We start from the raw sequence: 25,580 nt of genomic DNA, 5'->3' as shown, positions 1-25,580 counted from the left end.
TTTTCAAAGAAAAGAGAATTTTCTCATTAATCAGAAAGAAAGAAAGAGAACAAAATTTATACATGGTTAATTAACGATATTGAGCTCCTCCTCCTCCTCCTCTCCTATCTTAATTTGCCTAACTAATTACAACTTGATAACGTGTACGTGATTAGTTAAGCTTGAGATGGAATATTAATAGCCTGCTGGAGATATTTCAAAGTTTTCTGGTAATTCAAGATCCCCATAAACCAGAAGTCAAAATCATCCGCAGTAACTATTTCTACGTACTTTTGCGACGGCTTCTTCCTGTTCTCGCTCTGGTTGACCGCCTTGATCTTCTTCACTGGGATCACCACCTTGTAGTGGACTCTGCTGACCAACTGTTGTCCGTCTGAATCTGACGATGGAAGTTTGATCGATCTCTCGCTGCAAAACGCAATCTTGTCCGTCGACATGAAGAGGAGGCCTGCCATAGGACCCGCTGTGGTCGACAGATAACACTGGGATGCCTTGAGCAGCTTCTCTCCTGCGTTAACGCTGAATGCGTGCTTGAACACCTCTAACGTCCCTCCTGCTTTTACAATCTTAGCCCCAAGCCTCAGCTTCCCCTTCACTGTCTCTGTGATCTTGGGCCCTAGTCTCACTGCAAAGTTGAATCAAATAATAATTAAGTTAATTATTATGTGACTAAACTTCTCTGAATTTCTCAGTTAGTATAAACAGCGAGGTGCAATAAAGTTATTTAGTGAAATTGAATCAGTCGTCCGCGCTGCTTACCATGTTCTTTGACTCCATGGGCAAAACTTTCAGCCTTGTTGGTAAGCTTGTTCATCCTGTTAAGCACTGAATGCAGTCTGCTTTGTCTGATGAGCTTTGAAGGTTCAGTAGCATCACTAGGAGCCGTTGCTGGAATATTATGATGATATTGGATAGCAGCACGATGATCTGCACTCTTAAACGAGTACGCGGCTGCGGAGTTGATTGGAATTCCTATAACTTGTCCTTGAAGTGAGGCCTTCATATTTGATGATGATGAGTAAGTATCTAGCTAGGATTAATTGTAAGTTAATTAGAATAAGAAGAACAATCGATGAGCCTGCGTATGAGGAGATGGATGGATGCTTAATTGGTGATTCTTGTGGTTGTGTGAGCATTATATTATGTTACATATATAACGGGATGGAAAATAGTAATAGGTGGGTGGGGCTCTGGCCCTGGGGGTGGGGGTGAATGAATCTTTAACTTTTGTTGCATGAGTCATGCATGGCTCATCAGTGAGAACAAAGGCACGACTACACGCACGCAGAGAGTCGACCGACTCTTTTTTAAAGATATAAATCATCTCTTCATCTTTAAAAGATAATGGCATTGGCATGTTATCTTCGATCGGTTGTTTTGCTTTAAGAAAAAGAAATTTTAGCAATAAGATTAATTCTATATATATATATGTGTGTGTGTGTGTGTGTGTGTGTGTGTTGTGTATACAATTCCAAAAAACCTGAAAGAAATAAGGTTGTTTGTTGTCTGGTCCACTTTGTTTGTCTGAGTTGTTGTATATTTTGCTATATTTCCAAATCAGCACAAGCATTACAACAAACAGGGGAAAAGGAAGACAAAGAGAGTGAGAAAGATTAAAGAATAAAAACAAGCATAGATTAACACGCATCCATCATCCATGCCCGTTGCATTTGTGCGTCGTTTTTAGTTAATTAACTTTGCTAAAATATAATATTGTAACCAACTGTATGAGGAGGAAGAGGAATTCAGATGTGTCAATGAGACCTTTTGAGCTGGACCTTTAGCTTTCTAATGCCAATGCCATTGCCATTTGCCACCCCCCACACCCTCATTTCCTCTCCTTTCCTCTCCTTTCCTCTTCTAATATACAAGTACACTACCTACCTACTATTAATACTACTAGTTAAGATCAGATGACGAAAAGGAGGTAAAAAAGCATTAAACTCTTGGTCACCAAATATGTCCATGAGCCAAATCACATGGTATAAGACTAAGACTAAGGGACATGTTGTCTCTTTCTAAGATGTGTGATTCTGCTATTAGTGATAGATGTTGGAGAATAATTCATTACTTTGTCCTCGTCTATTAGAGATTACATCAAATTATTTATGCAAATGTATTGACTAGGTCAGTTTGTCAAGACAATTTGCTCATAACAGATTCATCAAAACTACCTCTCAAACCCAATTTCCTCAATGTGTATGCTTGTTATTTTCATCCCAAACCCAAGGGAACTCACAAAAATTGCAGTTGCAAGAAAAAGGTGGCTGGCGGCAGTTGGATAAGAAAAGCAAGAGGACCATCCACGTTGCACATATTCCACATTTAGTCAAGCGTTTGGCATTGGTTAAAAGAGATATATAATGTCATGTCATTCGGACTCTGCTGATCGTGTAGTGTCACAAATCACATCTCCGTCGACATGGCAACTGTAACTGTGGAGCTGTGCAAATGCTTATCTGGACGGACTTTGATAAATCATCATCACCACCCTGGCCAATTTGGCATTTCCTTTCCTTTTAATCTAATTAAAAGACACCCTTTTTTTTATCTTTGAACCGAAGCTTTCTAATTCATTGCTCAATTCCCAGCAAAAATAAATTAAATAAAATAAAAGAGAGAACGGTGTGCTAGCTAAGCAATGGTCCAATCCATCCCCCCCTAAAGCAAAACAGTGTCCGTGTGGCCATAGGGACAATTGGTTACTCCCCCTCTACCTTTTGTGCTTGTGATCTAAATCCATCATAACAAAGAAAAAAGGGGTCTTTTGATAAAGGTTCAATTTGACTAAAAATTGGACCTGTTTCAAAAATAAAAAATCACTAAAAATTGAACCTATTTTAAAAGATAGACTATAAAATTGGATTTCTTTCAAATTTTCTCAAAAAAAAAAGGAATTCACACGTCAAACAAACATCACCTCCCCTTCTCCTTCCCCACATGTCCATTCTACTCTCCACTTGCACTTATTTATATTAACCTTTTTGCACGCGGTACCGCATGTGAGCATGTGAGAAATACTTTTTTTCCAAAATGGCATAACAAATCTAATTTTACTATTCAATTGCTACCTCTTTTGGAGATTCTCCTACTCCCATTTCACAAACTTTGGGCAACCACCATCACTAATTTATTTATGAATCCGGATGAGGATTTGTAAATCATATCCGTTCATTGTACATCATGTAATCAGAAATCATTTTAAATATTTTTATTTAAAATTAAATAAAAACAATACCTGATAAAAATTGATCACAATGTACGATGAACAGACACAATTTACGAATCTCTAAGATCCTCACCGAAAGGATCAAGAGAGAATCCTGTTGGTTTATTTATGTAGCCATATCTGGCGCGGGCAGGACAATCTTGAACACAGTAAAAAGAAGAGACATTAAATAAACAAGTTTTTATAACAAGGACAATGCTAACATGTAAAAAGGGTTACTGCCTAGAATGCTAACTAACTATTTCCATCATCAAATGTTTATGACTGACTGACTGACTACTACACTTGTAGCCGCCCAATTGCCAATAAATAAAAGAGCATTGCTTTGCTACTTCATCTCTTTCAGAATTTGCCTGTACAGACTTCAGATTCATCTCATTCTTCCCCCCATCAAATAAATGGCTTATTCCAACAACTATGGACAAGTAACGACGAACCATTCAACGACCACTTCAACTTGTGCTTTGCTAATAACTAAAACATCACACTACCTATGCGAACTGTGAGGCATTGGATATGTCATTGGAACCATGTTCATTGGTGCACCAGGAACAACTCCAGGTACTGGGGCGCTCACACCATATGCCATGTGTGGGGGAGCAGGGAGATTCACAGGTGTGCCAACAGCTGAGACAAGGGGTCCTCCAATTGGTTGCCCTATACTCGGTGCATTGCCGTACATTCCGACACCTGGGGCCCCAGCAGGAGATTGTTTGGTGGACTTACCAGAGGAACCTACTGCAGCACCATTTGCTTGACCAGTGATTGGCCCTTGAGCTGCCGAAATTTCTCCATTGTTGACACTGGTGATGTCATGAATGCTTGATCGCCTCCTGTCCTTGTTCATTGAATTCAAGCGTATGAAGTACTTTTGTGCATGGCTTGCCACTTGCGTAGGGGTTCTTGTTACCACAAAGTTCCGGGATATACTTCGCCAATCGCCTTTCCCATATTTTTCCAAACCAAGAAGAAATAGCCTGTCATGGTACAAAAACAGAAAGAAAAAAACATAAGCAATGGGCATTATTTTGAAATCTCACAAAAGCAGAGTCAGGAGACATTGCAAGGTTGGTCTAAGATAACAGTACCTAGGACGTGTTAAAGGACCATAAAAACCTTGTAAGCAATGAATTCAACAGCCACCAAACTTCTAAAAACAGAAAACTTAGAACTATATAAAAGAAATGGAACTCCATAGGGACAATATGGTTTTGGGATTTGGAATCAGTTTGAGATTCTCTGCGTTGGAGGCTCACAAAATTGCAAAAAGCCATCACCAAAAAACTAGTAAGTCAGTGATATTTAACCTAGACTAAGAACCCAGGTGACGACACAGGATGGATACTGCCAAAACGCCTACTCAAAGAATTGAGAAAAGAAAATCCATCAAACATACAAGAAAAGAGAATATGATGTATATATAATTCAAGCATACACTGATGGACAGAATCATTTAAAGAGAGATAAATGGCAGCTGGTATACAAGAACTTAATGCATACCACACACTGTTCAATCAAGCCACAAGTCTGATAACGTGGTATTGTTACAGATGTTTCATGTTTTCTTAAAAACCTCACATTTTGGAGTTCCCACAATCCTTTCCATCTTTCTCAGCTGAAATGCCAACTCTATAGGTACTATATGCAGATTATTAGAAACACTTCTGCATACTTTCAGTTGGCACCCCTTAACAGTAATATAACAGGAATTTCCCTCATAAAATTTCGTAGAACCTGGTTTCTATATCTAAAAGCACGGTCTCTACTCTCTAGAAACAAGTTTTCACCATGGGATTGTTGATTGGGGGCCTTACTAGTTCTTTCATGGTGACAGGACAGAGCTATTTCATGTCTCGTCATTTTGATCCACTTTCCTATACAACGGTATGTGCATAGCTACATACCTTAGCTCTATTCTTCCATAAACAAACCAGTTTTCATGATGACAGTTACTGTTCAAATCTAAATCTACAGATCACATATATTCCTACTAAAACAATTACCAGCTAATCACAATTTGAGTAAAGCAGGTGTGGCAGTTCCCAGTTACTTCTTACCAGTGCCAAATTGAGAATCAAAGGTTTCTTAGCCCAATGCAGTAGCGCAGTATGCCAAAAGCTGAGGTAAGGCATATACCAAAATCATTATATCAGGATAGGGTGTTCCATGTGTAAACACCAAATCCCAGAGAAAAATTACAATTAAGGAACCTAGATACATAACTAAAAGGCTCTTATTTCAGACAAACTATCCTAAAGGTTATATCCTAAAGGTTGTGCTATACTTAGATAGTTTCTCCTACAATGCCGTTTTCTTTCTTATCCAAATTTTCACGTTTTCAGATTTAACTAATAGTATACGAGGGCAACCCCGGTGATAAATATATCCATAAAGCCTTAACAAGTCTTTCATACAAAAATAAAAGAAAAACTCAAATGAAGCCTAACCAAATCGTGCATCAACATAGAAAAGTTGAATGAGGAGAAGCCAACTGCCATGTTAGGAATGTGTTTAATTTAAATACGAAAATACCATGTTTTCTTTACTTATTCCATTATAGTTCAACAATATTGTACAAAAGTATAACCCAAGGGCCATGAGCTTGATACTTAATAGAAACAACTTAAAAGGAATATTCTGGATATGGAAGTTCTTCAAAAGGTAAAGCTCGATATAGTGAATAGCTTAACCAACTATCATCACCCTAAGCTTTTGGGCCTAAAGCAACTTCATAAAACTTATTATTGGACAAACAAACTTAAGATCTTAAAGTTGCACCAGGGACAAAACTCCTGTTAAAAATTTGCTATAAAAATAAAAGAGGACTTGAACAGAATAACCAATGTTTAGCTTTATTTAGATACTCCGACAAATGTCACCTATCATAAGGGCAAGAAAATCATTAAACTCAACAATAATATACTAACCTGTGTTCATCCTCTGTCCAAGCAATCCCCTTTCGGCGTTCCTGATCTGCCCTTGAAGCCTTACTTCCATGATTAGATTCACTGCTATAGTTTCCAGAATGTCCCCCTTTCTTATTGGTTCCTTCATCACTGGCGTGGCTAGTCGAACCCTCTGAAGAAGAATTGTAGCAAGGCAGTGGCACAACACCAGCTTCGATCTGGGATATATCCTCAAGTAAGAGGCCATAATGATGTTTAATCTCCTCTAGGGTTTTCCCTTGTACATCAGCTGCAATTTTCTCCCACCGATCTAAAGAATCCTCAGGATAAATTGCAAGGGCATTCTCAAATGCCTTATCCTGCTCTCGAGTCCATAAGGAGCTACAGCCCGCTTCCTCCACAGTCATCTGTGTAGTCTTTGTTTGACTCTACTATCCAAATATTTCACACCGGAAGAAGAGGAGAGTAATTTAGCAACCTGCTTGACAATTTATGCTACACCAGGTCTGGGATTATCAAGTATCTAGAATTGTTCTTGGGAATTGGATCTAAATTATTTCAATAGTTGGTTACAACATATAGCTAACAACTTCTTGCGGGCTAAATTATGGGAAACGGATGCTTAACACCACAGAGGTAACTGAAGATTTCAGCGGCGATTAGCTCCACAATTCAAGAATTGGAGTCTTCTGAATGGCTGACCTAATAATGAGCGAAAAGGCAACAAACTTCAATTAGAGCATGAGAAACCTCTGAAAACCATAATATCAAAGATGCAATAAATGGCAGTTATAAAAGGACATATCACTAATTGCGGACGTAAATTTAGTAGTAGAATGGTAATTAGGGTTTTACTCTGTGAAATATGAAAGAGACCACGAAATAACCAAGCAGAGAAGAAAAAAACCCAAGCCTTTGAATTCTAAGAAAACAAAAATCCCAGATTCTGAGCAGCTGCCCCACCCCCATCCCATTCCCACCCCACTGATAGGGATATCAACAGTTTTTAACAGCGCAGGCCCATTCTTTTCAAACTCAATTTTCACAGCTTCCTTGTCCCACTATTTAAGCATACAGTAAAAACACCATAATGCATATTCTCACTCATTCCCCAATCCCTAATCATATGCAGAATTCAAAATTGGGAGATTCAAACAAGAATTAAAATTTCAAAATTCAGCAAAAAAATAAAGAAAAACCTTACCCGCTGTGAATTCATTGCCCAACTAAACTACATATATGGAATGGAGGAGGGGAATCCCATCCAAAATTACCCACATAAAGCAAAAGCAAAAAAAGATGAAAAATTTCAATCATTGTTAAGTAAATGCACCTACTGGTACATCCTTTTCCAATCATTGTTCCGCTCACAAAGGCGATTCTAGCAACCAACAAAATGCTGTTAAACCTAATCAGGGAGAGGGAGAGGGATTGAAGTAAACTATCAAATTATGGCAGTTTAATCAACAAGCAAAGGAGTTAACTTGAGAAGCAGTAGTGTCACAACTCACAAGCAAGATTGTATTTTTAGGAAAGCAAAACCCAACCCTCGAGGACGCGAGACACCTTGCTTGCTTCACCTCCTATTCTCCCCTTCTGTCTGTGTGTGTGTGCGTGCGTGTTTGCATTTGTCGGTATTTTACCAAAAAGTGAAAATTGACCAAAAAAAGTAAACAAGGGGAAATTACTCTGATTGCATATTTTACTGCGGAGTTGACATCAGCATAAACAGAAATAGAAGAAGCCTAATAAAAACAAACTGGAAGAGAGAGAAAAAGCATCCAGACCAGAAATTTGATAAACCCAAAAGAGAAATAAAATAAAAGTTAAAACCATCAACCGGAAGAAAACAAAAGGTCAAAAAGGCCAGAAAAAGAGTTGGAATTTACAAAGCAATAAATTAAATAATGGATGATGTGGATGGATTATCCTGAATCGAAATATCCAGAGAGGCAACTGCAGGAGGAGGAATCCATCAGACTCAGGAGTCAGGATGGTCCACTCCACTTGGTCCCATCACCACCCAACAACTACTCTCTGATTACTTTACACATTCATCCACACCACACCACAGCTCGGATTGATAACTGATTGAAACTTACACATTTACATACAGACGATCTCAACTCTCCATTCTCCAACTCAACTTGCGATTTCACACACATACAATTCCCAATTTCCCATTCCCATTAATACATCAGCTCGCACATAATAAAACCGCCACCATCAAACAAACAAAACCATTTGCAGTTGCAGAGCAAAACATAATATATATATATATATATTGAAAAATGAGTGACATAAGGAAGGATTAAGGAGGAGGGAGGAATTGGGTTTTTGAGATTGAAAGCAATAGGCATCACCTCTATTTGTTGGAAAAGTGATCAAAGTTCCCTTTCAATCTTTTGTTAGCCTTCTCATTTATTTGCACTTGCAGACTTGCACTTGTCAAGACTGACTCTTCTGTTTTGTTGCACACAACATCAACACCATCACAAGAGTCAAGAAGGGAGCCTATCATATATTAATAAGGAAACTAATGAAAATGATTTGAAGGACAAAATAAATAGTACCATGATTGATTTTTTAGTGTAAAAATATGATTATTCATTTTATAACAGTATTATGAGTTTTTCGTTAAAATTCTCATATTAATATCAGATTTGGAGGCACACTTCCTCCTTCTTTTGGTTTTGGGGTCCTACCCCTACTCCCTACTCCCTACCACCTAATTTATTAATAATATCATTTTACAGATTTATCCTCTTCCTAATTTTTGGATAAATATCTCTCATCCCGCAATCTAAGCTTCCTTTGATGGCAAAAACTAACCCGACTTTCCCTTTTTTTCCCTACTTCACAATCGCATAAAATGATATTTTACTTTCTTTTTGCTCCATGTGACTCTGTCTGCTCTATCCGATTTGGATCTTGTTTTCCTTGTAGGAGAGATCGGCAATCACATATACTAACACGGTAAAATACCATACGCGTTTTTTTGGCAATTTGCACATGTCGCGCATACAACCCCAAAGTCTGGTTTCTTTTTTCATTTTCTATATACGCACAGTGAAAGACAATGAATATAAAGTATCATTAGCAATCGAAGTTGATATGCTACGGTGGTACAATTTTTTTTTTCTTTAAATTAGTCCGTTCGTCCAAATTGTGCAAGTTGCCAAGCCTGAAATTCCTCGAGAATGAAAAAAATACTGATCTACTTTCGTTTGATATTTTAGCTTAAATTCTTTGACTCCTCGATACTCAATTAAATCCTCTTTTTTTTAGAATTAAAGAAATAACATATCTATTCACTCTATCAATAACTGTGCCAAATCTGATGTACCATAAGGAATTTGCCTTTTCTATTGGAAATGGAATGAATAAAAACAAGGGAACTTTAACGAAAAGCATCCGGTACTGTTCACTTTAACGAAAAACCACATTTTTACACTAAAAAGTCAATCCTGGTACTATTTACTTTACCCTTTATTTTGTCCTTATCATTAAAACTCAAAGTTTTCAAGCCCTTTTCAATAGTTTTCCTTAAAAACAAGTGACACATCAGGGCATTTTACCAAAAACCAAAAATATCAGACACAAGAAAACAACTTGAAAGTTGAAAAGTTGAGCAAGCACATGATTTTAATTGAGACCCAATGTGGCCCCTCGCTCTCAATTTTGCAAATCATAAATTGCGGCGGCTATATAAAGCATGGCAGAGGACATCTTTGGCCCTGGCATGGCCCCCCGCTTCAACTTTGTGGTCAATTTTAGACAACAAATTGTTCAATTCTGCATTTATTATTAATGTTAATTCGCATAAACGTAGATGTAGGTTTTCCCAAGAGAATTAATCTGATGCATGTATACATATATATACACACAAACACACACATACCTTTTTTTTTTTTTTTTTTGGTAAACAAACACTATCCAGATACATGTGCAAATTGGGCCAAGTTGCGAAACAATAGCCCAGAAAATCTCAGCCCATAGTTATGGGGTGGGCCGTTAAGCATTTCCCACGGGAAAAAAAAAAGAAGAGATGGTCAAAAAATCAGAGCCATGAATGTGATATGGATAGAAAACTACCCCTATGCATTTTGACTACAAAGAAGAAAGTGATAAATTACATGTCACCAACTTACTTTACAGGCCCAAAAATTGATAGCCAGTTTAGTTTAACTTCCCCTGCAACTGGTAGTGGTAGTAGCCAGTAGTTGCACCTCCATCCTAAACAGAATGGCAGCTTCTGTTCTGTCTTGTGTGTGTAAACTGTAAAACCAAAACAATCAAGTGAATATCTTTACAAATCAATTAATAAGTGTTGGCACCAATGATAACATGAACACCAGCCACCAAAATCTTCTCTCCTTGTTTTGTGTAATTTACACCCCCGACGAAGACGTCCGGTTTATCCTCTGGGCGCCCAATTTTGGAGCAGCAGGTTTCGCTCCTCGGCCTTTGGCTACTGATAGAGGCTTTGCCTTGGTAGAGGGTGGGGGAGCGGCAATCGCAGCCCATGGATCATCATCATCAACTGCTGCACTTGCTTTCACATTCAATGGTTTTGAAACTGTTCTTGGTGCAGGGGCGGCAATGGAGCCCCACAAATCATCATCTTCATTTTTTATAGCCTTGGCTGTGTTTTTTGGTCTCAAACTCGTCGCTACGAATTAATATGAAAACCTTCCAGTTAATTAACACCGCAATTATATTACTGAAATGAGCAATTAACGAAGACGGAATGCATACAACTTAGATGAACTAGAAAAGGAAAAAAGGTAAAAGCAATATTAAACTGCTACCAATTTTGACACTTTGTAGGCCATTGTGGAGGCATGCAATATAATAAGCACATACTTCATTGTAATAAAAGATATATGATTTATCCACCACAAGACAATTATCATCGGTTTATGTACATTCGAAATTCAAAACAGTATATTGCATTTTTACTCTTATTGTAACCAGTAACTTTTATACATTTCTGCAATATTTTATATTCATTCAGATGTAAATGCATAGCAGCAGAAGCTAAAAAAATGCTATTCTTGATACATAAGTTCAATTACCTTGTTTAGGCTGCAAAGCAGGTTGTGAGACCGGCCGCTTTTGAGCTGCTTGAATACTCGCAAGAACAGGAGATGGTTTTGGCTCTTCCAGGGGTTCAACATCATCCCACCCATCCTTGTCACTTTCATTCTCTTCGTGGGTTCCATTTTCAAGTTCTCCCCAGCCATCTGTAGATGTTGGGGAATCAGGTATACGTTGATCGCCAAAATCTGTTGTCGAACTTATGTGGGCAGGCGCCGTGCTTGGAGTATCCACCACTAGGATTACAAGATAATAACAATGTAAGAAGTGGAACCCAAAAAAGGATCATTGGCCTGTCTACCCATTTTTTTTAATAAGAAATTGTTCCAATCTCTTATGTAGCGGAGGTAGAAACAAAATAGATGTGGAAACCAACAAACGCACACAATTCCCTCTCCTCCCACCCACACCCCATTTTTTATTATTGGATCTCCAGCATTCAACATTCTTAGCATGGCTGTTGATTCTCCAACAAGCTAAACACATTTAAAGAAACCCAAGTTATCAATATGTGTACCTGAGCTTGCATTAGAAGTTGTTTTAGTAAGAGATGCACTGGTATTTACAGGAGCAAGTGGAGCTTGTTCAGAAGGTTTACCCTTGAGAGTCAAGGAGCTCATTGCCCATCTGCATGATAATTTAAATATACGTTAAGACTAAGCTCTCAGAAAGAACCTTTTTCTTTCTATTCAGCTTCATTTGGTTCAATCCCCATAAACTAATTGTAAATCATAATATGCTGAAAAGTTTCATAAGCAACTCACCCCAGTAAACTAGCGTTTCCTGGTAGTGATGAGATTCCAACACCAGCAGTATCTCCTGAATCAGTCTACATTGACCACAAAAGCACACAAAAATTAACAGATTATCAATATGACACAGTATTGACAAACACGAAGATATGGAGCATCAGGCTTCTGAAACTTCCTCTGAGCCTTATCCTCTAAAGATTCTGCTACCATACATACTGTATTTGCCTTTGCAAATAATATTTATTCACTGATACAAATAAGCACCATGAAAACCACACAAGACGATGGCATACGGTACCAAGTGATGAAATTATGATGGAACACCAAAAATTGTAGCAAGGTCAACATCACACACCACATGTTGGATCATATGTGGCATGTGAACATAAAAATGAGAACTCAATTCACGAGAAATTTGCAAACGTCATATACACAAGGTAACCAACAAAATCACAAGAAAAACACATGCATGCCATAAGCTTTAAGGCATTTGATGCACACTAGCAAAAATTGCTTCTGATATACCTACAAGCTATGAGAAACAGAAACAAATGAGTTAAGAATTCCAACACACCTTTTCATAGGATTGCTTCACTATTTGTAAAAATTGATCAACTGCTTGAAATGCCTTTGATCGAACATCACTGCACCAAAGGGAAAAAAGGTATAATTCCCGTTACAAGGATTCCATTAATAAAGTATGACAGTACAAAATGTAATCTACATTTCTCTTTTCCCCCTCAAGCTTTTCCTTTTTTTTTTCTGTTTTTTTTGAAGTATTGCCCCTTAAGATTTAGCGACAAAATTCTTGGTGATACACCAATATTCGGTGCGCAATTGATCCCATCCCACTCTGAGTGCATCACACGCAGATCCAAGTGTTGTACAAGTGATGTTGTAAACTTGTCTAAAAAGTCTACTTAGATCACACAACACACAGGCATTCACCCAAGCAATGACTAGACCCTGTAATTGGCTTAACAATAGGGAAGGAAAAGCAAAGTTTCTCAAGGAAATATCTCCTTAGTATTCCAATATATACACTTTTCCTCTCATCCACAAGAGGCACCAACATATTTACAAAAAGAAAAAGAAATATATATATATATATATATATATTTGGAAACATTATCATCTATTCCTAGTGTTAAAATTTATAAAGACAAATTATTACTTGCTACTCAAAAAAATAAAAGGAATATACAGTTATTCAGAAAAAAAGACTGAAGAAACGTCCAAAGATAATTATGACTACTAACATTAATAAGAAGATGACCTTAAAATACCTTTGTGACAAGAAACAGAATCTTGTAAGATTCTGTTATAACTGCAAACATTATTTCAATGTTTTTTAAATACAGCAAACACCTACCTCAGAGTAGTTAAATGTGACTTCAAAACAACCCAGATCAAGAGAAGATTTTGTAAGGTACATATAAGGTATCAATATGTGCAGACTGTTAGCATGTCATAGAACATGAAAACACACTCAATAATAACATAAAGCATGCTTCAAAAAAATCCACAGAGAGAAATAATGTACAAATAATCTGCAGCATACTTACTTATCAGGATCAATGGTAAGAATAACAACATTTGGGAGAATCCGAGTTGCAATCTCAGTGATATCATAATAAGAACTGGTAGCACACAAAGCCATTATACCTGCCACAATTTTCACATTGATCATAGAATCCAAACGTTGACTCATGTATGAAACAGAGGAAAAGGACAAGTTTCATATGAGGAAAAACTAGAACATGATTCAAAAAAGAATGTAGTAAAAAAAGGCATGGAAAAATAGAAAATTCTAGTACCTGCTCCTCGGGCAGGTGAGAAAGTATCACGTAATGCACGGGCAGTAAAAGCATTAATCAGCACTCTTTTCCTTGTCTGCATTTAAATATGAACCCAATCATCTTAGGACAAGCAAATATTTTATCAAAATCTGTTGAAAAATTAGAAATTACAACAAATGACCAATAGGACCATTCTATCCCTGAAGAGAAGAAAAAAAATTAGAAACAGTAAATGTGGCAAATAGATGACACTAACCCCATCATTCAGGTGGGATGCAATGTTCCCTAGTAATATAGTGGTGTTCGTTCTAATTGCTGGTTCTTCATCAACCTGCAAAACAGGAAGAAATTAAAAGAATGAAAAACTTAGTGTCAAAGAATGGCCATATTCTATGTTCCAAACACATGCACTCACAAAAATAATGAACTTGAAGAGACATAATGTGAAAGTAAACACTGCAAACATTCATTTCAATGGCTAAGTCAAGGTTATTAGTTCAGAAGTTAATACCTGTAACTTTGAAAGATACTTCAACAAGGACCCTGAAATGGTGCGTTGAGAAAGCTACAAAGTAGAAAGACAAACCGATTAGATGAGAATAATCACATAATTTGAAATTTCAAAGGGATAGAATGACCTCTAAACCTAAAACAAAGACAGGGATTTATTAGCCATAAGGACAAATGGATATCCAATTTAAATAGGCTCCACATAAAGATTGACCTATATCTTTAAAATGGTATGGAGTAAACCATACTATATAAAATACTAACACTTAAGCGCCGTGTTTTTGAGATTCAAATCATATTAACAGTGGCTTTTGAGAATATAAATTATACAAAGCAAGAATCATACAACCATAAAATTAGGTGCACTAACCTTAGGAGCTAGAACAAGCATCGACTTCAAAGTCAGTTCCCGGAGAAAAGCAGATGTGTCAGTGAACCCAGTAGCAACGTGGGGGTAAACCTAATTTCAAGCATCACATGCAAATTTAGAACCTACAAACTAGGAATGAATCAATCTAAGGCTACCAGTCTTCAATAAAATCCAACTATCATTGACTGCATACTTGCTCATCAACAATTTGTGCTGATAATGATTCTCCAAACTGATCAATATGTTGCAAAAGTCCAACTCGAATAGCTCGGTCATTGGAAGCAAACAGCTTCACAATTGTTGGCAGCACCTAAATGTATAGGCAAGACATAAACCCAATTCAGATGATTACAACCATAAAAATAAAAACAACTAACAAAGGATAAACGAAACTTCCACATTCAAGAGAAATTTAAGTAAACAACATTCATGACATATAGGTCAACGCAGAATACTGAAACAGTAACCTTCACACTGAATTCTTCGGTTGAAAGCCAGGAACCCATTTTCAACAAAGCCGTCAAAGCAGGTGCAGCAGCTGAACCAAATTCAAGGGCAGAAGCCAATAAAGGAAGCAACTGTAGAAACCAGAAGGTAGGATTATAATTTGATAACAAAAGGTTTGTTATATATTTCGAAGTTGAAAATCATATAATAATTCGGGTAACACACCTTTTTCAGCACAATCTGGCGAGGTAGCTGCTCCGCTAAATTTGGAAGCTTGCGGAAGAAGGTATCCTTCTCAACACTATCTTTCAGATTTAGAATTTCCATGAAATGTATTGTATCCACTAGCTTGTTTTGAAAATATTCTGCCAATACATTTGTTGCAACAGTTAGTGAAATATACGTGAACAAAAACACTATGAGACATAAGATTGTTAAACCACCAAGGTATAAACAATAGAAGGAGCAAAGATCATATTTTCATAAATGCCAATCAGTCCTCAGACCATGAAGGAGACTGACATTCTCAACAGTCAAGACTATAAATTCCCAAAAACATTAAAAGAAATTAACTCGAGTTAAGAAAGAAAGATCACCACTATTTTCTACAAGCTTCGATGTATTCAACCTACGAGAAGGCGTGGAACTCAAGAGCCGCTGATAATCTGGAAGCAGAGACTGTGAGACAAGAAAATAGAGAGATGCAAATGAAAATGAATCTTCAAAAAGATTAAGCCCATGGAAACAAACAGATGTCAGACACTTGCAAACTCTTTAGTTAACATGGTGGTGTTCATGAGAGATTGAAAAGATCAACCACATTTTACCCCTATGGTTTGGGGTTGTTTTCAAAATGGACCACGACATTTCCATTTTAGTAAATTTATTTACAAATGGTATTAAATTGATGATGTGGGAACTGCGTACCCCTTTTTGTGTTTTCAAAATAATCGTTTACTATATTTATTCCCCATGTTTGCATAAAAATGGGTCCCAAAAGTGCCACATCACCAATTGAACGAAAAACAAACAGTTTTCCTGATGGAAGTTTTAAATTGATGTCATTTTATAGCTTCATGGTGCAAATTGCCAAAATTCAAACCTCGTGGGCAGCTCTCTGGGCATCAGTTTCGAATGAGTTCAGGGTTTATTCTCTTTCTCATATAGTGAGGGATATGTTAGCAGCCATAAAATGAATTTGGTTCAGCTTTAGTTACTTGTCAATAGATCTACTTGAGAGGTCTTAGCTAGTTTTGCTAGATGGAGGATTTCTTATCCACTTTTTTATAATTCATGTTATTGCTTTAATAAAATTTTATCATTCTTCTGAAAAGAAAAAAAATTTGAAAACCACCACCAAACCCTAGGGGTTAAATTTAAGTTGATCCCTAAAAAGAATAAGATCATCATTGACTCATGCTGACGGTAGAAGACTACGAACCTTTGGAATAGAAGCCGTGTTGCGTAGTTCCTCTGTTTTGCTTAATTTCAGACCGGAGAAGAGCTCGTATATAAGGCAGCCTATCAGTTCAATTAAAGAATTTAGATTTTCAAGATTAGTGTATTCCACTGGCAGTTCAGCAGCAAAACATCACATGATTCAACATATTTTACTATAAATATATTAACTATATTAAGATAAACCAACCAGCATTCACTGAAAATATAATCAAAGCCAATACACGAAAACATTAGCAGTACAACATCAGCAAATTAGATAACAAAAAGCCTTCAAACTCTAACTAACTAAACATGTATCGGCCTTCCAATCCAAGTTAAGATAATAAGATGGAATATATCAAAATTCAATATATACCAAAGAAAATAAAAAGAGACAAAATTCCCCACGACAATCCACTTCCTTCCACCTTCTGCCAAAAAAAACCTCCCAATCTTTTCCAACTAAACAACCCAAAATACTGTCCTTTGGCAACACATTAAAAACCCACACTAGCCTTTTTCTCTCCACCAAAAGCACAAAATACCTCCATAAACAAAAATTCACAAGACCGAACTCGGCCTTGCTATCCAGTACAATCCATACCTTATCGTCAAACAATGGGACAATGAAAAAAAACAAGGATGAACCTTCTACGAGGGGCTAAAATTCATTTCTATATATCCCCATGAAAGAATCAATTAAGTTCATCATTAAGAGGTCAAGGGGAACTAACAAACCAATAATCATGTTCTGAGAAACAGATAGCAGCAGACTTACCCAAGCCCCAAGAATCAATAGCCCATGGTGGAGACTTTCTGATTGCAGCCCAATCAGACTTCAGTAACTCCATGGGTTTGTATTGTGGTCCAACAAGCCAGGCGAATTGCTGACGGAAGATAAGAACTAATGAGAAACATATTGAACTTCTTACTATTCCTAAGAATTTTTTAGTACAAATATCCACAAGCATTATCTTAGTGGAAACAAACACCATTTCATCCATAGCTATTCAAACTAGAAAAAAAGATATAACCAAAGTTAAAAAAGTAAGCCCTCCCATATAGGTGAAGCAGGTAAACTTTAAAACAACAGTTAAAGAAACAAAAGCGGGGAGAATTCAATAAAATTTAACAAGGAAATAAGTTGAATTAATCAGGCTCTACAATGATGAATCACAATGGAAGACATGCATACCAGCATTTCTCCGGCAGAAGCCTCATTGCCGCCATCAAACTCAGATAGTACATCAAAAGCATGTAGCTTCCAGTCCAAAGTTTGAGTTACAACAACACTGGCCAAGCAAACGTTGGCATGAACCTGTATTGTCCAAAAGCTAGTCAAACAGTATTACTACAACTGAAAATCATATATGAGAATTAGGTATATGGTGCACTCCACATTCAAAATACTAGTGATACCAATTACAAAAACTTACAAGTTTACAATCATTATTCAAGAAACTGACAGCCTTCGCTATCTGGTGCAGTCCGCATGCGAAATACTCATCCCTAACATCAAGGAAAAAAAAAGATGAAGTGAATTCTAGCGACAATTTCAGCATCCATTTTATATGATTTGCATGTGCAATAATGTAAATAAATAAAAAGATTTTCGTAGAGAAACAAATTGAACAAGAAGACGGGAAAAGAGCGGATAGATTATGTTTGGAAATACCTTTGGATACCTTGTAAATTGAGCTCCTTGATCTTATCAGAGAGGGGCATAACAGGCTCGGTAACGATATAGATAGTTTGCTTGGTGGCAGAAGAAGCATCCACAGTTTCAGCCTCAGTACTGTGAAGAAATGATAAGATGTTTGGGTGTCTGACCTGAAAGTAGACAAACAAATCAGCAAAATGAAATGAACAATTGCTGCATTTGCAATTTTGCAATTTTGCATATGAAATTGTGAAGAGCAAAACGAAAGAGAAACTCACAGTGCGGAGACGCTTGACGCCATTGCGAGCAGCGGCCAAATGGCCATCCTGAGCATTACTTCCAGATATAGAGAATATGGACACCGGAGACCCATCGTCCTGGACAGTTTACAACAAACAATTGGAAAAAGAAAAAAAAAATGATTTCATTCGAATTCCTTCTTCCCAAATAAACAATCACCCTCCCTCAGATCCAGTCATGACTCGTCCACATCCACCGTTGGAATCATGAAATTTTGTTTGTATATATACACATAGAGAGAGAGAGAGAGAGAGAGAGAGAGAGGAGTGAGAGAAGCAGACCTTGGAGGTGCCTCGGAAGTGAGTCCAAGAGCCCCAAGCAGAGGGGTAAGGATCGCCGATGTTGTAGGGCAGATCCTTAGGTCCAGTCCCCGATCCGCCCACCACTCCCTTCAAGAATTTCAGCATCCCTCCTTCCCTTCGCTCTTCGCTCTTCTTCCTTCGCTGCAACCAAACGGCGTCGATTAGACTCCTCCTAGTTTCCGTTAGATCCTCACGCTCTCATTCCAAGCCTCCGTCACTTCCTCCTCCTCCTCCTTTCTTGTCTTAAGCTTATTTTTTAATTTCTTTTCTTTTTTGTTTAAAGAAAATAAAATAAAAGAATAATGATCCCAGATCCTAGATCCCCAGTCGGAATTCTGCTGGGTTGGAATTGGATCTGTCTGGTTTGGGCTTGGGCTTCATCCAGGAACACCAGGAAATGCTAATATGCTTAGTTACGAGGTTTTTTTATTAAAGTGAACAATATCGAAAGTTTTTCGTTAAAGTTCTCATAAAATCTCACGTTTACTAAAGTTTTTTCCACTGAGTTTATGATTTGATATTCTTGAATGAGGTGTAAAAAACTTTAGTCTATGATATTATATTCTTGAATGAGGTGTTATTTATACATTTATTTTTACTTTTTACAGATTTTGTTAATTTTTGTTTATTTATTATCTTATATTCATTTGAACCAATGGTCATAAATTGAGATAGGCGTGCGTGTAAAAAGTAAAAAAGATGTGTAAATAGCATCACACATTTTTTTTTTTTTGACATGGTTGATTATTTTATAATGCTAAATCTTCACTAAACCCTTAGACTTTGAATTTCTATCTCGTAATCCTATAGGCTCTAGTAGTTTTGAATTTATATCTCCTAATCCTATAGGCTATAGTAGTTCTCACGCCTAGGATGATTGTGTGGTTAGGGAGCTCAAAATACGTTAGAACCTCGATAATCTAATACCAGAGCATGTCTAATACGAAGAGGACAGACTTCCATCCAAATAATATTAGAAGTTTGTCTATCAAAAAAATATACTTAAAATTAGAATCATGTTCGTTTTGTGCTATCCTCAAACTCAAAAATGATAACGTCACTAGTACTATGCTTTAGTAAATTATGATGAATTTATTGTATCACCCTTCAAAAAAGACTTAGAGTATTTGGATCTAACGGAGGACATGACACAAAACCGAGCGCACTAGCGTTCTAGGATTCATATAGCCGACCCCACTTAGTGGGAAAAGGCTTTGTTGTTGTTGTTGTTGTACCCTTCACCATGACCGTCCAATATCCTTGTATATCAAAGAGGGTAACTACAAGTTTACACTTCGAGGTTTAAAAGTGATTTTCAAAATGATTCATGAGGTATTAATTTTTCTTTTAATTGGACACTAAGGTTTGAGGTTTGAAGTCATCTTCAAAATGATTCATGAGGTCTTAATTTTCTTAAGTTGGACACTAAGGTTTTGAAATTATATCAATATGTATTTTTTTTTTTCTTAAGTTGGACACTAAGGTTTTGAAATTATATCAATATGTATTTTTTTTTTTTTGAACATGTAATTATTCATTGAATTGATGAGTTCTTTTAATTATAGTGCAAATGTGTTTTACATGTTAGCCATATAACGGTCACACGTGCGTGCACCATGCAATCAATTTATTGATTGTTCAAACAATCATTTCACGAAAGACATAAATTGATACAATTTTCAAATCTTATCGTGCACAGTTAAAAAAAAATCATGATCTTTTTGAAAATCACCTCAAAAATGAAGGATGTGAAATGTAGTAAGGCCAAAGAAACATGATAAAATAAATTATAAGAAAAAAAAATTAAGCAAGTAAACATAAAGAAAAGGATGAACTGATTCACATATTTGTGTTCGTTATTCATTGATTAGGTGATTCGGGTCGTAGGAGAGAGATTTAGGTAAGATGGGCCACTAAACTAATCAAGATTGTAAATATAAAATAAGTGGTCCAAAATACTTGGTATGTTGGTTCTGTTGTAGAGGGTATTAGAAATTCGTATCAATCTAAGGCATGGAGTTGTGTACCTCATTAGCAAAGAGGAAGATGGAGGCTACGAATTAATGGAGTTCACGCTTATAGGGTTTCTTCCCTTTAAATTTTATATTTCATTTCCTTATAGATTTTATGTTTTATTTTATTTTTAATATTAGTTAAAATTCACATAAGCATCCATGTAATTTAATGAATAAATAAGGACCATTGTATGTCATATAATCTAAAGGCTTAAAAATAATGTAAAAATATTTATAAAAATATTTGTTCCTTAATCTTATCATTATTTGTAAAATATTTGTTCTTTGATCTTATCCCTATATATATATATATACATATTATACAACACGATATTTATTATGTATAAATTATATTATATATGTAATATGTATTGACACACCCCGATCCTAGAATCGAGGCGTGACGATGTTCGGTTTGGATGTGGGGACGGATACAGATCGAAGACCCCTATAATCATATCTGAAACCATAATTGAATAATATTTTCGATTTTTCCCCGTATCCAAAATATAATCAAATTTTAATCCCCAAATATGTTATATTCGGACAATTATCCACGATTATTGGGTTTAAATGTTTGAATTGTCATCCATACATGCACTCCTTCACCTACATATAGTTAAATATAATAATTTAATGCAACCTCTTTGATATCAAGGCCCTTCGCCCTATGCCCAATGTTGTACTTCGACTTAAAAAATGTAATAAATTAATAAATGAAAATTGGTTACAAATTAAAAGAAACAATTAATTAATAATTAAAATTGCAAATGACATTTTATCATAATGGTGAAAATGTGTTGAGTGACAGCGGGAGTTTAAACTCTGTCGATGGCTAATTTAACATCAAGCTTATTAATGTTATCTTTCGATAAAAATAAAATAAAAAATATATAAAAAAATAAAAAAATAATAATTAAAACTAAGAGTGGGAATGGGATGGTAGGCTGGGTTGGGTGGCGGCAGACGGGCAGAGGCAGAGCAGATCCGCAAGTTCATTCAAGTTCATTCATTCATTTGAATAAATAATTAAATTGAATCAGTCTTATCCTCCTCTTCTCCGATTCTCTTGTCTTCTCCCCAGATTCTTCTCCCAGTCTAGTCCATATGGTATACTAGTCAGTCAAATTTCCAAATACTAGTGGTGCACTCACAGTGAGCGATTCGTTCCAATTTCACCGTCAGAGTTCCAATGGTGAGGGCGTCCGTCTCAGTAATCATATACATAGCAATTGCAGTCCTTGTCCTCTTGCTCATCTCCCACTCCCCAAAGAAACCCGGCAACCACCGCCACCGCCGCCTCAAGCTCCGCTCCAACTTCACCTTTGCTCCCCCCCTCCACCACCATAACCCCATCCCCTTCGACCCCCTCGTCGCTGACATTGAGCGCCGCCGCGAGGACCGTAAGTGGGAGCAGCAGCACTTCGATCATGCCTTCAACGCCTCCCACGACTCCGCACCGGCCGCCGAGTCTCAGCCCGAGTGGGAAGACTTCATGGACGCTGAGGATTATTTGAACAATGAGGACAGGTTCAACGTCACCAACAGGTTGCTCTTGTTGTTTCCAAAGGTTGATGTCGACCCGGCTGATGGATTCGTCACCGAGGACGAGTTGACTCAGTGGAACTTGAACCAGGCTCAGAGGGAAGTCTTGCATCGAACTCAGAGGGATATGGAGCTTCACGACAAGAATAGTGACGGCTTTGTTTCCTTTGCCGAGTATCAGCCCCCCAGTTGGGTTCAGAATGCAGGTTTTGTCTTTGCAAGTTGTTGCATATGTTTGGTTATTTCTCATATCTTGTTCTGTTATATTGGCTTTATTGACTGCTGAAAAGCGAAATTCAATCCATGGCTATGCTATATGGAATTTGTGGTTTTTGGTCTTCGGCAGATACAGCTTAATTTAAGTAAAACTAGTGTGTCATTCTGTAATGTGTTGGAATGTTGTTCAGTTCCTAGTACTAATGCTCCAACGGCGGTAATATGGGTGAGAAGAGGGAAAGTTGTATCTGGTGAAACAGGGTGGTCATTTGTTATCTAGGAGTAGGCCATCTTCAACTAGATCATTGTATGCTGTCATATTCTCCTTGTCACTGATTCGATTTATGTTCCATGTGCCAGATAACAGCTCCTTTGGCTATGATATGGGTTGGTGGAAAGAGGAACATTTTAATGCATCCGATGCGAATGGAGATGGTCTTCTTAATATAACCGAGTTCAATGAGTGAGCTTCTACCTGTCTCTCAACTTCCTTGTACATAATACCCTTTCAAATACATTCTTTAACATGATGGCGGTGCTTTTTCTCCTCGTCCTTTTCTAGCTTTCTACACCCAGCTGATAGCAAAAACCTGAAGCTACTTAAGTGGTTGTGTAAGGAGGAAGTAAGGTAATATTGATTTCCCGTCGCTGAAATTCTAGTTGTCTGTATCCATATGAGCAATATCTATTTGTAGGATATCAGTTTGTAGGTCAGATGCACGCACCATGACAAGGAAATTTTCAAGCAATATATTGAAGTTTCTCTTGCTTTTATTTTTATAATTTTGGGTTTCTCCTGGACTAAAATCATCTGATATCAAAACCAAAAAGAGAAAAAGAAACATTTACTGATATAGGAAGTTAGGAAGCAGGGACTGACCAGTTGAGATGGGCGGTTTCCTTTTTCACCAGCTTTTTTTATATTTTATAGTATTTTATCATTTTCCCTTGCACATCATCTTATTTGTCATTGCGCGATGTCATTCTAACATTGTTGCTTAGCTTCTCTAATTGTCTGAATGCTCCATTGCCTCCTTAGGGAAAGGGACACCGACAAAGATGAAAAGATTAACTTCAAAGAATTCTTCCATGGCCTCTTTGATTTGGTGAGGAACTATGATGAAGAAAATCACAATTCCACACATCAGTCTGATGATTTGATGGAGTTCCCAGCTAGAAATTTGTTTGCTCAGCTTGACAAAGATGGCGATGGGTACTTTTAAGCTGCTTTTATTTGTGTGTAATTATCAGAGGGTTTCCCTTTTCATGATTATTTTACTTGTTTCCGTCTTGCATATCCACAGGTATTTGTCAGATGAGGAAATGCTTCCTATTATTGGAAAGATACATCCATCAGAACATTACTATGCAAAACAACAAGCAGATTACATTATATCACAGGTATTCATTTTTACAGTGAAAAGTATTTTCTTTTCTACTTTTGATGGATCTATCAATTTGTGCTTTTTGTGTCGTTTACATATGCATATATGGTTCATATGAGCATTGATCTAGTTGCCCTTTTTTTGTGGAAATTAGTCTCCTCTCACCGTGTAGCAAGGGCTTCCTAGTTCCTTTCCTTGCCAGATAAGATGAGTTAAATCATTTCAAAACAATAAATTAAGGTTTGTGAATTTATGCATAACAGTGTTAAGAGATGAATCACTTTCTACATTCTATCAGAGCAACTTCAAGTGTCAAAGTCTGTTGATTTATCTTGCACTCGAAGAGGCAATTTGGAGATCAACTTTCAAAATTGCTTGTAGTTTATAGACTGGGCATGATCTCTATATGTTGGTATTCGAATTCTAAAGTCATGTATTGCCTTCATGCTAGTAGATATTTACCTTATAAGACGGTGGAATTATCAGTTGATTAGCAAGTAATGTTTGCAATCTTGCCATTATTCTGTCACTGAAAACATCAAGTGAAGTTTGATAGTAAATATCTTGTGCTGCCTTTAATCGACAAATTTGCGAACTGCAGGCTGATACAGATAAAGATGGGCAACTAACGCTGGGAGAGATGATAGAGAACCCATATGTATTTTACAGCGCTATTTTCAATGATGATGAGGAAGAGGACTATTACCATGATGAGTTCCGTTAATCTCATTAGTGATTCTCTAGTCTTATTTTTTAATAAACATTATAGTTGCAGGATGCGGTAGAGTTCAAAATCTTTGTTGGTTTTGTTATTATTTGTTGATATGGAACTAGAGTATGAAAGAGACTGATTCAACCTCAACCGGGGGTTTTTGGGGGGGGGGGGGCCGGGCCGGGGCGGGGTTGGTGTTTGGTGCCCTTCCAAAATATGAAAATCCACTCCATAGTGCATGCTCCCGCGATCCCCATGGCTGGCTCGGTTGGTTATCTAGAGCCATTTTGAAGAAGGATTTATTTATTTTATAGAGCTACTTGACAATTAAACGCAAATGTAATGGACAGACTAGCGAAGGAAGACATTTTTATGATTGTTATTTTTTATTAGGCTTTTTATCCAAAATGAACAATGAGATTTGCGTAACACATCACTTTGGTTCCTGAAATTGAAAATCAATAGAAATGGTCCATGAGATTGTCCACCATCCATTACTTTGGTCCGTTAAAAAGCTCTTGATTGGAAGTTTGAGCAATTTTTAAAGCTTCGTAACTCAATCGTTTCTTAATCAAATTTGATCCATAATATATCAAAATGAAGATAGGAAAGTGTAGAACAAGATTATATCTATTTGGAAGGCCAATGGTTGCCAGAGATGGTCGAAAAATCACTTGAAAGGTGATTGGTTCGCGGGAAAACGAAAACTCGTCGAAAACTGGATAAACTTTAAACGTTCATAACTTCTTCAATATTCGAGTGATTTAAAAACAAAAATCATACTTCTCGACGAGACGAAGAGAATGGTATCTTTCTTGACGGCTAACTCGTTGTGGTTTGGCTGGCAAACGGTTCGAAAGTGACTAACTCGACGATCAAGACAACCACATTT

General features: G+C 37.0%; 4 protein-coding genes across 11 annotated transcripts; 1 reads left to right on the top strand and 3 right to left on the bottom strand.

The window, feature by feature from the left end:
* Positions 1 to 1,139, bottom strand: LOC103403390 (GEM-like protein 6). The gene is made up of 2 exons (XM_008342209.4): positions 760 to 1,139; positions 1 to 625 (listed from the first exon to the last, which is right to left on the bottom strand). Exons 1-2 carry the CDS (start codon positions 1,001 to 1,003, stop codon positions 156 to 158), a joined length of 714 nt encoding a protein of 237 aa, XP_008340431.1. The 5' UTR covers positions 1,004 to 1,139; the 3' UTR covers positions 1 to 155.
* Positions 1,140 to 3,394: 2,255 nt separating this feature from the next.
* MYBR15 (transcription factor DIVARICATA) lies at positions 3,395 to 7,931 on the bottom strand. Of its 8 annotated transcripts, none has more exons than XM_070814925.1 (4): positions 7,647 to 7,890; positions 7,469 to 7,543; positions 6,157 to 6,837; positions 3,395 to 4,206 (listed from the first exon to the last, which is right to left on the bottom strand). In XM_070814925.1, the coding sequence occupies exons 3-4, from the start codon at positions 6,540 to 6,542 to the stop codon at positions 3,717 to 3,719; spliced, it is 876 nt and encodes a 291-aa protein (XP_070671026.1). In that variant the 5' UTR covers positions 6,543 to 6,837; positions 7,469 to 7,543; positions 7,647 to 7,890; the 3' UTR covers positions 3,395 to 3,716. The 8 variants fall into 8 exon arrangements, with proteins under 8 accessions (XP_070671026.1, XP_017178898.1, XP_008340427.1 ...); XM_017323409.3 differs by having other exon boundaries at positions 7,473 to 7,543; XM_008342205.4 differs by lacking the exon at positions 7,469 to 7,543 and having other exon boundaries at positions 7,647 to 7,931.
* A 2,253-nt stretch (positions 7,932 to 10,184) lies between these two features.
* Positions 10,185 to 19,158, bottom strand: LOC103403388 (uncharacterized). Its single transcript, XM_008342203.4, has 21 exons — positions 18,795 to 19,158; positions 18,492 to 18,590; positions 18,229 to 18,383; positions 17,990 to 18,062; positions 17,749 to 17,871; positions 17,332 to 17,440; positions 16,555 to 16,634; positions 15,710 to 15,791; positions 15,339 to 15,478; positions 15,134 to 15,244; positions 14,860 to 14,976; positions 14,667 to 14,756; positions 14,298 to 14,351; positions 14,043 to 14,117; positions 13,805 to 13,880; positions 13,553 to 13,652; positions 12,562 to 12,631; positions 12,000 to 12,064; positions 11,753 to 11,862; positions 11,214 to 11,471; positions 10,185 to 10,807 (listed from the first exon to the last, which is right to left on the bottom strand). Exons 1-21 carry the CDS (start codon positions 18,918 to 18,920, stop codon positions 10,527 to 10,529), a joined length of 2,394 nt encoding a protein of 797 aa, XP_008340425.3. The 5' UTR covers positions 18,921 to 19,158; the 3' UTR covers positions 10,185 to 10,526.
* A 2,583-nt stretch (positions 19,159 to 21,741) lies between these two features.
* LOC103403387 (uncharacterized) lies at positions 21,742 to 25,070 on the top strand. Its single transcript, XM_008342202.4, has 6 exons — positions 21,742 to 22,581; positions 22,952 to 23,054; positions 23,154 to 23,219; positions 23,631 to 23,804; positions 23,896 to 23,992; positions 24,578 to 25,070. Exons 1-6 carry the CDS (start codon positions 22,023 to 22,025, stop codon positions 24,698 to 24,700), a joined length of 1,122 nt encoding a protein of 373 aa, XP_008340424.2. The 5' UTR covers positions 21,742 to 22,022; the 3' UTR covers positions 24,701 to 25,070.
* Positions 25,071 to 25,580: the final 510 nt, after the last annotated feature.

This window comes from Malus domestica, chromosome 16 (genome assembly GCF_042453785.1).
Source record: "Malus domestica chromosome 16, GDT2T_hap1".
NCBI lineage: Eukaryota > Viridiplantae > Streptophyta > Magnoliopsida > Rosales > Rosaceae > Malus > Malus domestica.
The sequence above is the reverse complement of the archived record's forward strand: the minus strand, read 5'-3'. Positions and strand labels throughout refer to the sequence as shown.

What these genes read in the sequence shown, in the direction of transcription:
- LOC103403390 (XM_008342209.4), bottom strand. Translation starts at nt 1,003, where the DNA reads ATGAAGGCCTCACTTCAAGGACAAGTTATAGGAATTCCAATCAACTCC. An exon ending in CCATGGAGTCAAAGAACATG is followed by an intron (nt 626 to 759) that starts GTAAGCAGCGCG and finishes TCAACTTTGCAG; the next exon opens with TGAGACTAGGGCCCAAGATC.
- MYBR15 (XM_008342205.4), bottom strand. Translation starts at nt 6,542, where the DNA reads ATGACTGTGGAGGAAGCGGGCTGTAGCTCCTTATGGACTCGAGAGCAG. An exon ending in TGGACAGAGGATGAACACAG is followed by an intron (nt 4,207 to 6,156) that starts GTTAGTATATTA and finishes GTACCATGACAG; the next exon opens with GCTATTTCTTCTTGGTTTGG.
- LOC103403388 (XM_008342203.4), bottom strand. Translation starts at nt 18,920, where the DNA reads ATGCTGAAATTCTTGAAGGGAGTGGTGGGCGGATCGGGGACTGGACCT. An exon ending in CACAAATTGTTGATGAGCAA is followed by an intron (nt 14,757 to 14,859) that starts GTATGCAGTCAA and finishes GCTTGAAATTAG; the next exon opens with GTTTACCCCCACGTTGCTAC. An exon ending in CATCCCACCTGAATGATGGG is followed by an intron (nt 13,881 to 14,042) that starts GTTAGTGTCATC and finishes ATTTAAATGCAG; the next exon opens with ACAAGGAAAAGAGTGCTGAT.
- LOC103403387 (XM_008342202.4), top strand. Translation starts at nt 22,023, where the DNA reads ATGGTGAGGGCGTCCGTCTCAGTAATCATATACATAGCAATTGCAGTC. An exon ending in TTGTGTAAGGAGGAAGTAAG is followed by an intron (nt 23,220 to 23,630) that starts GTAATATTGATT and finishes TTGCCTCCTTAG; the next exon opens with GGAAAGGGACACCGACAAAG. An exon ending in CTTGACAAAGATGGCGATGG is followed by an intron (nt 23,805 to 23,895) that starts GTACTTTTAAGC and finishes GCATATCCACAG; the next exon opens with GTATTTGTCAGATGAGGAAA.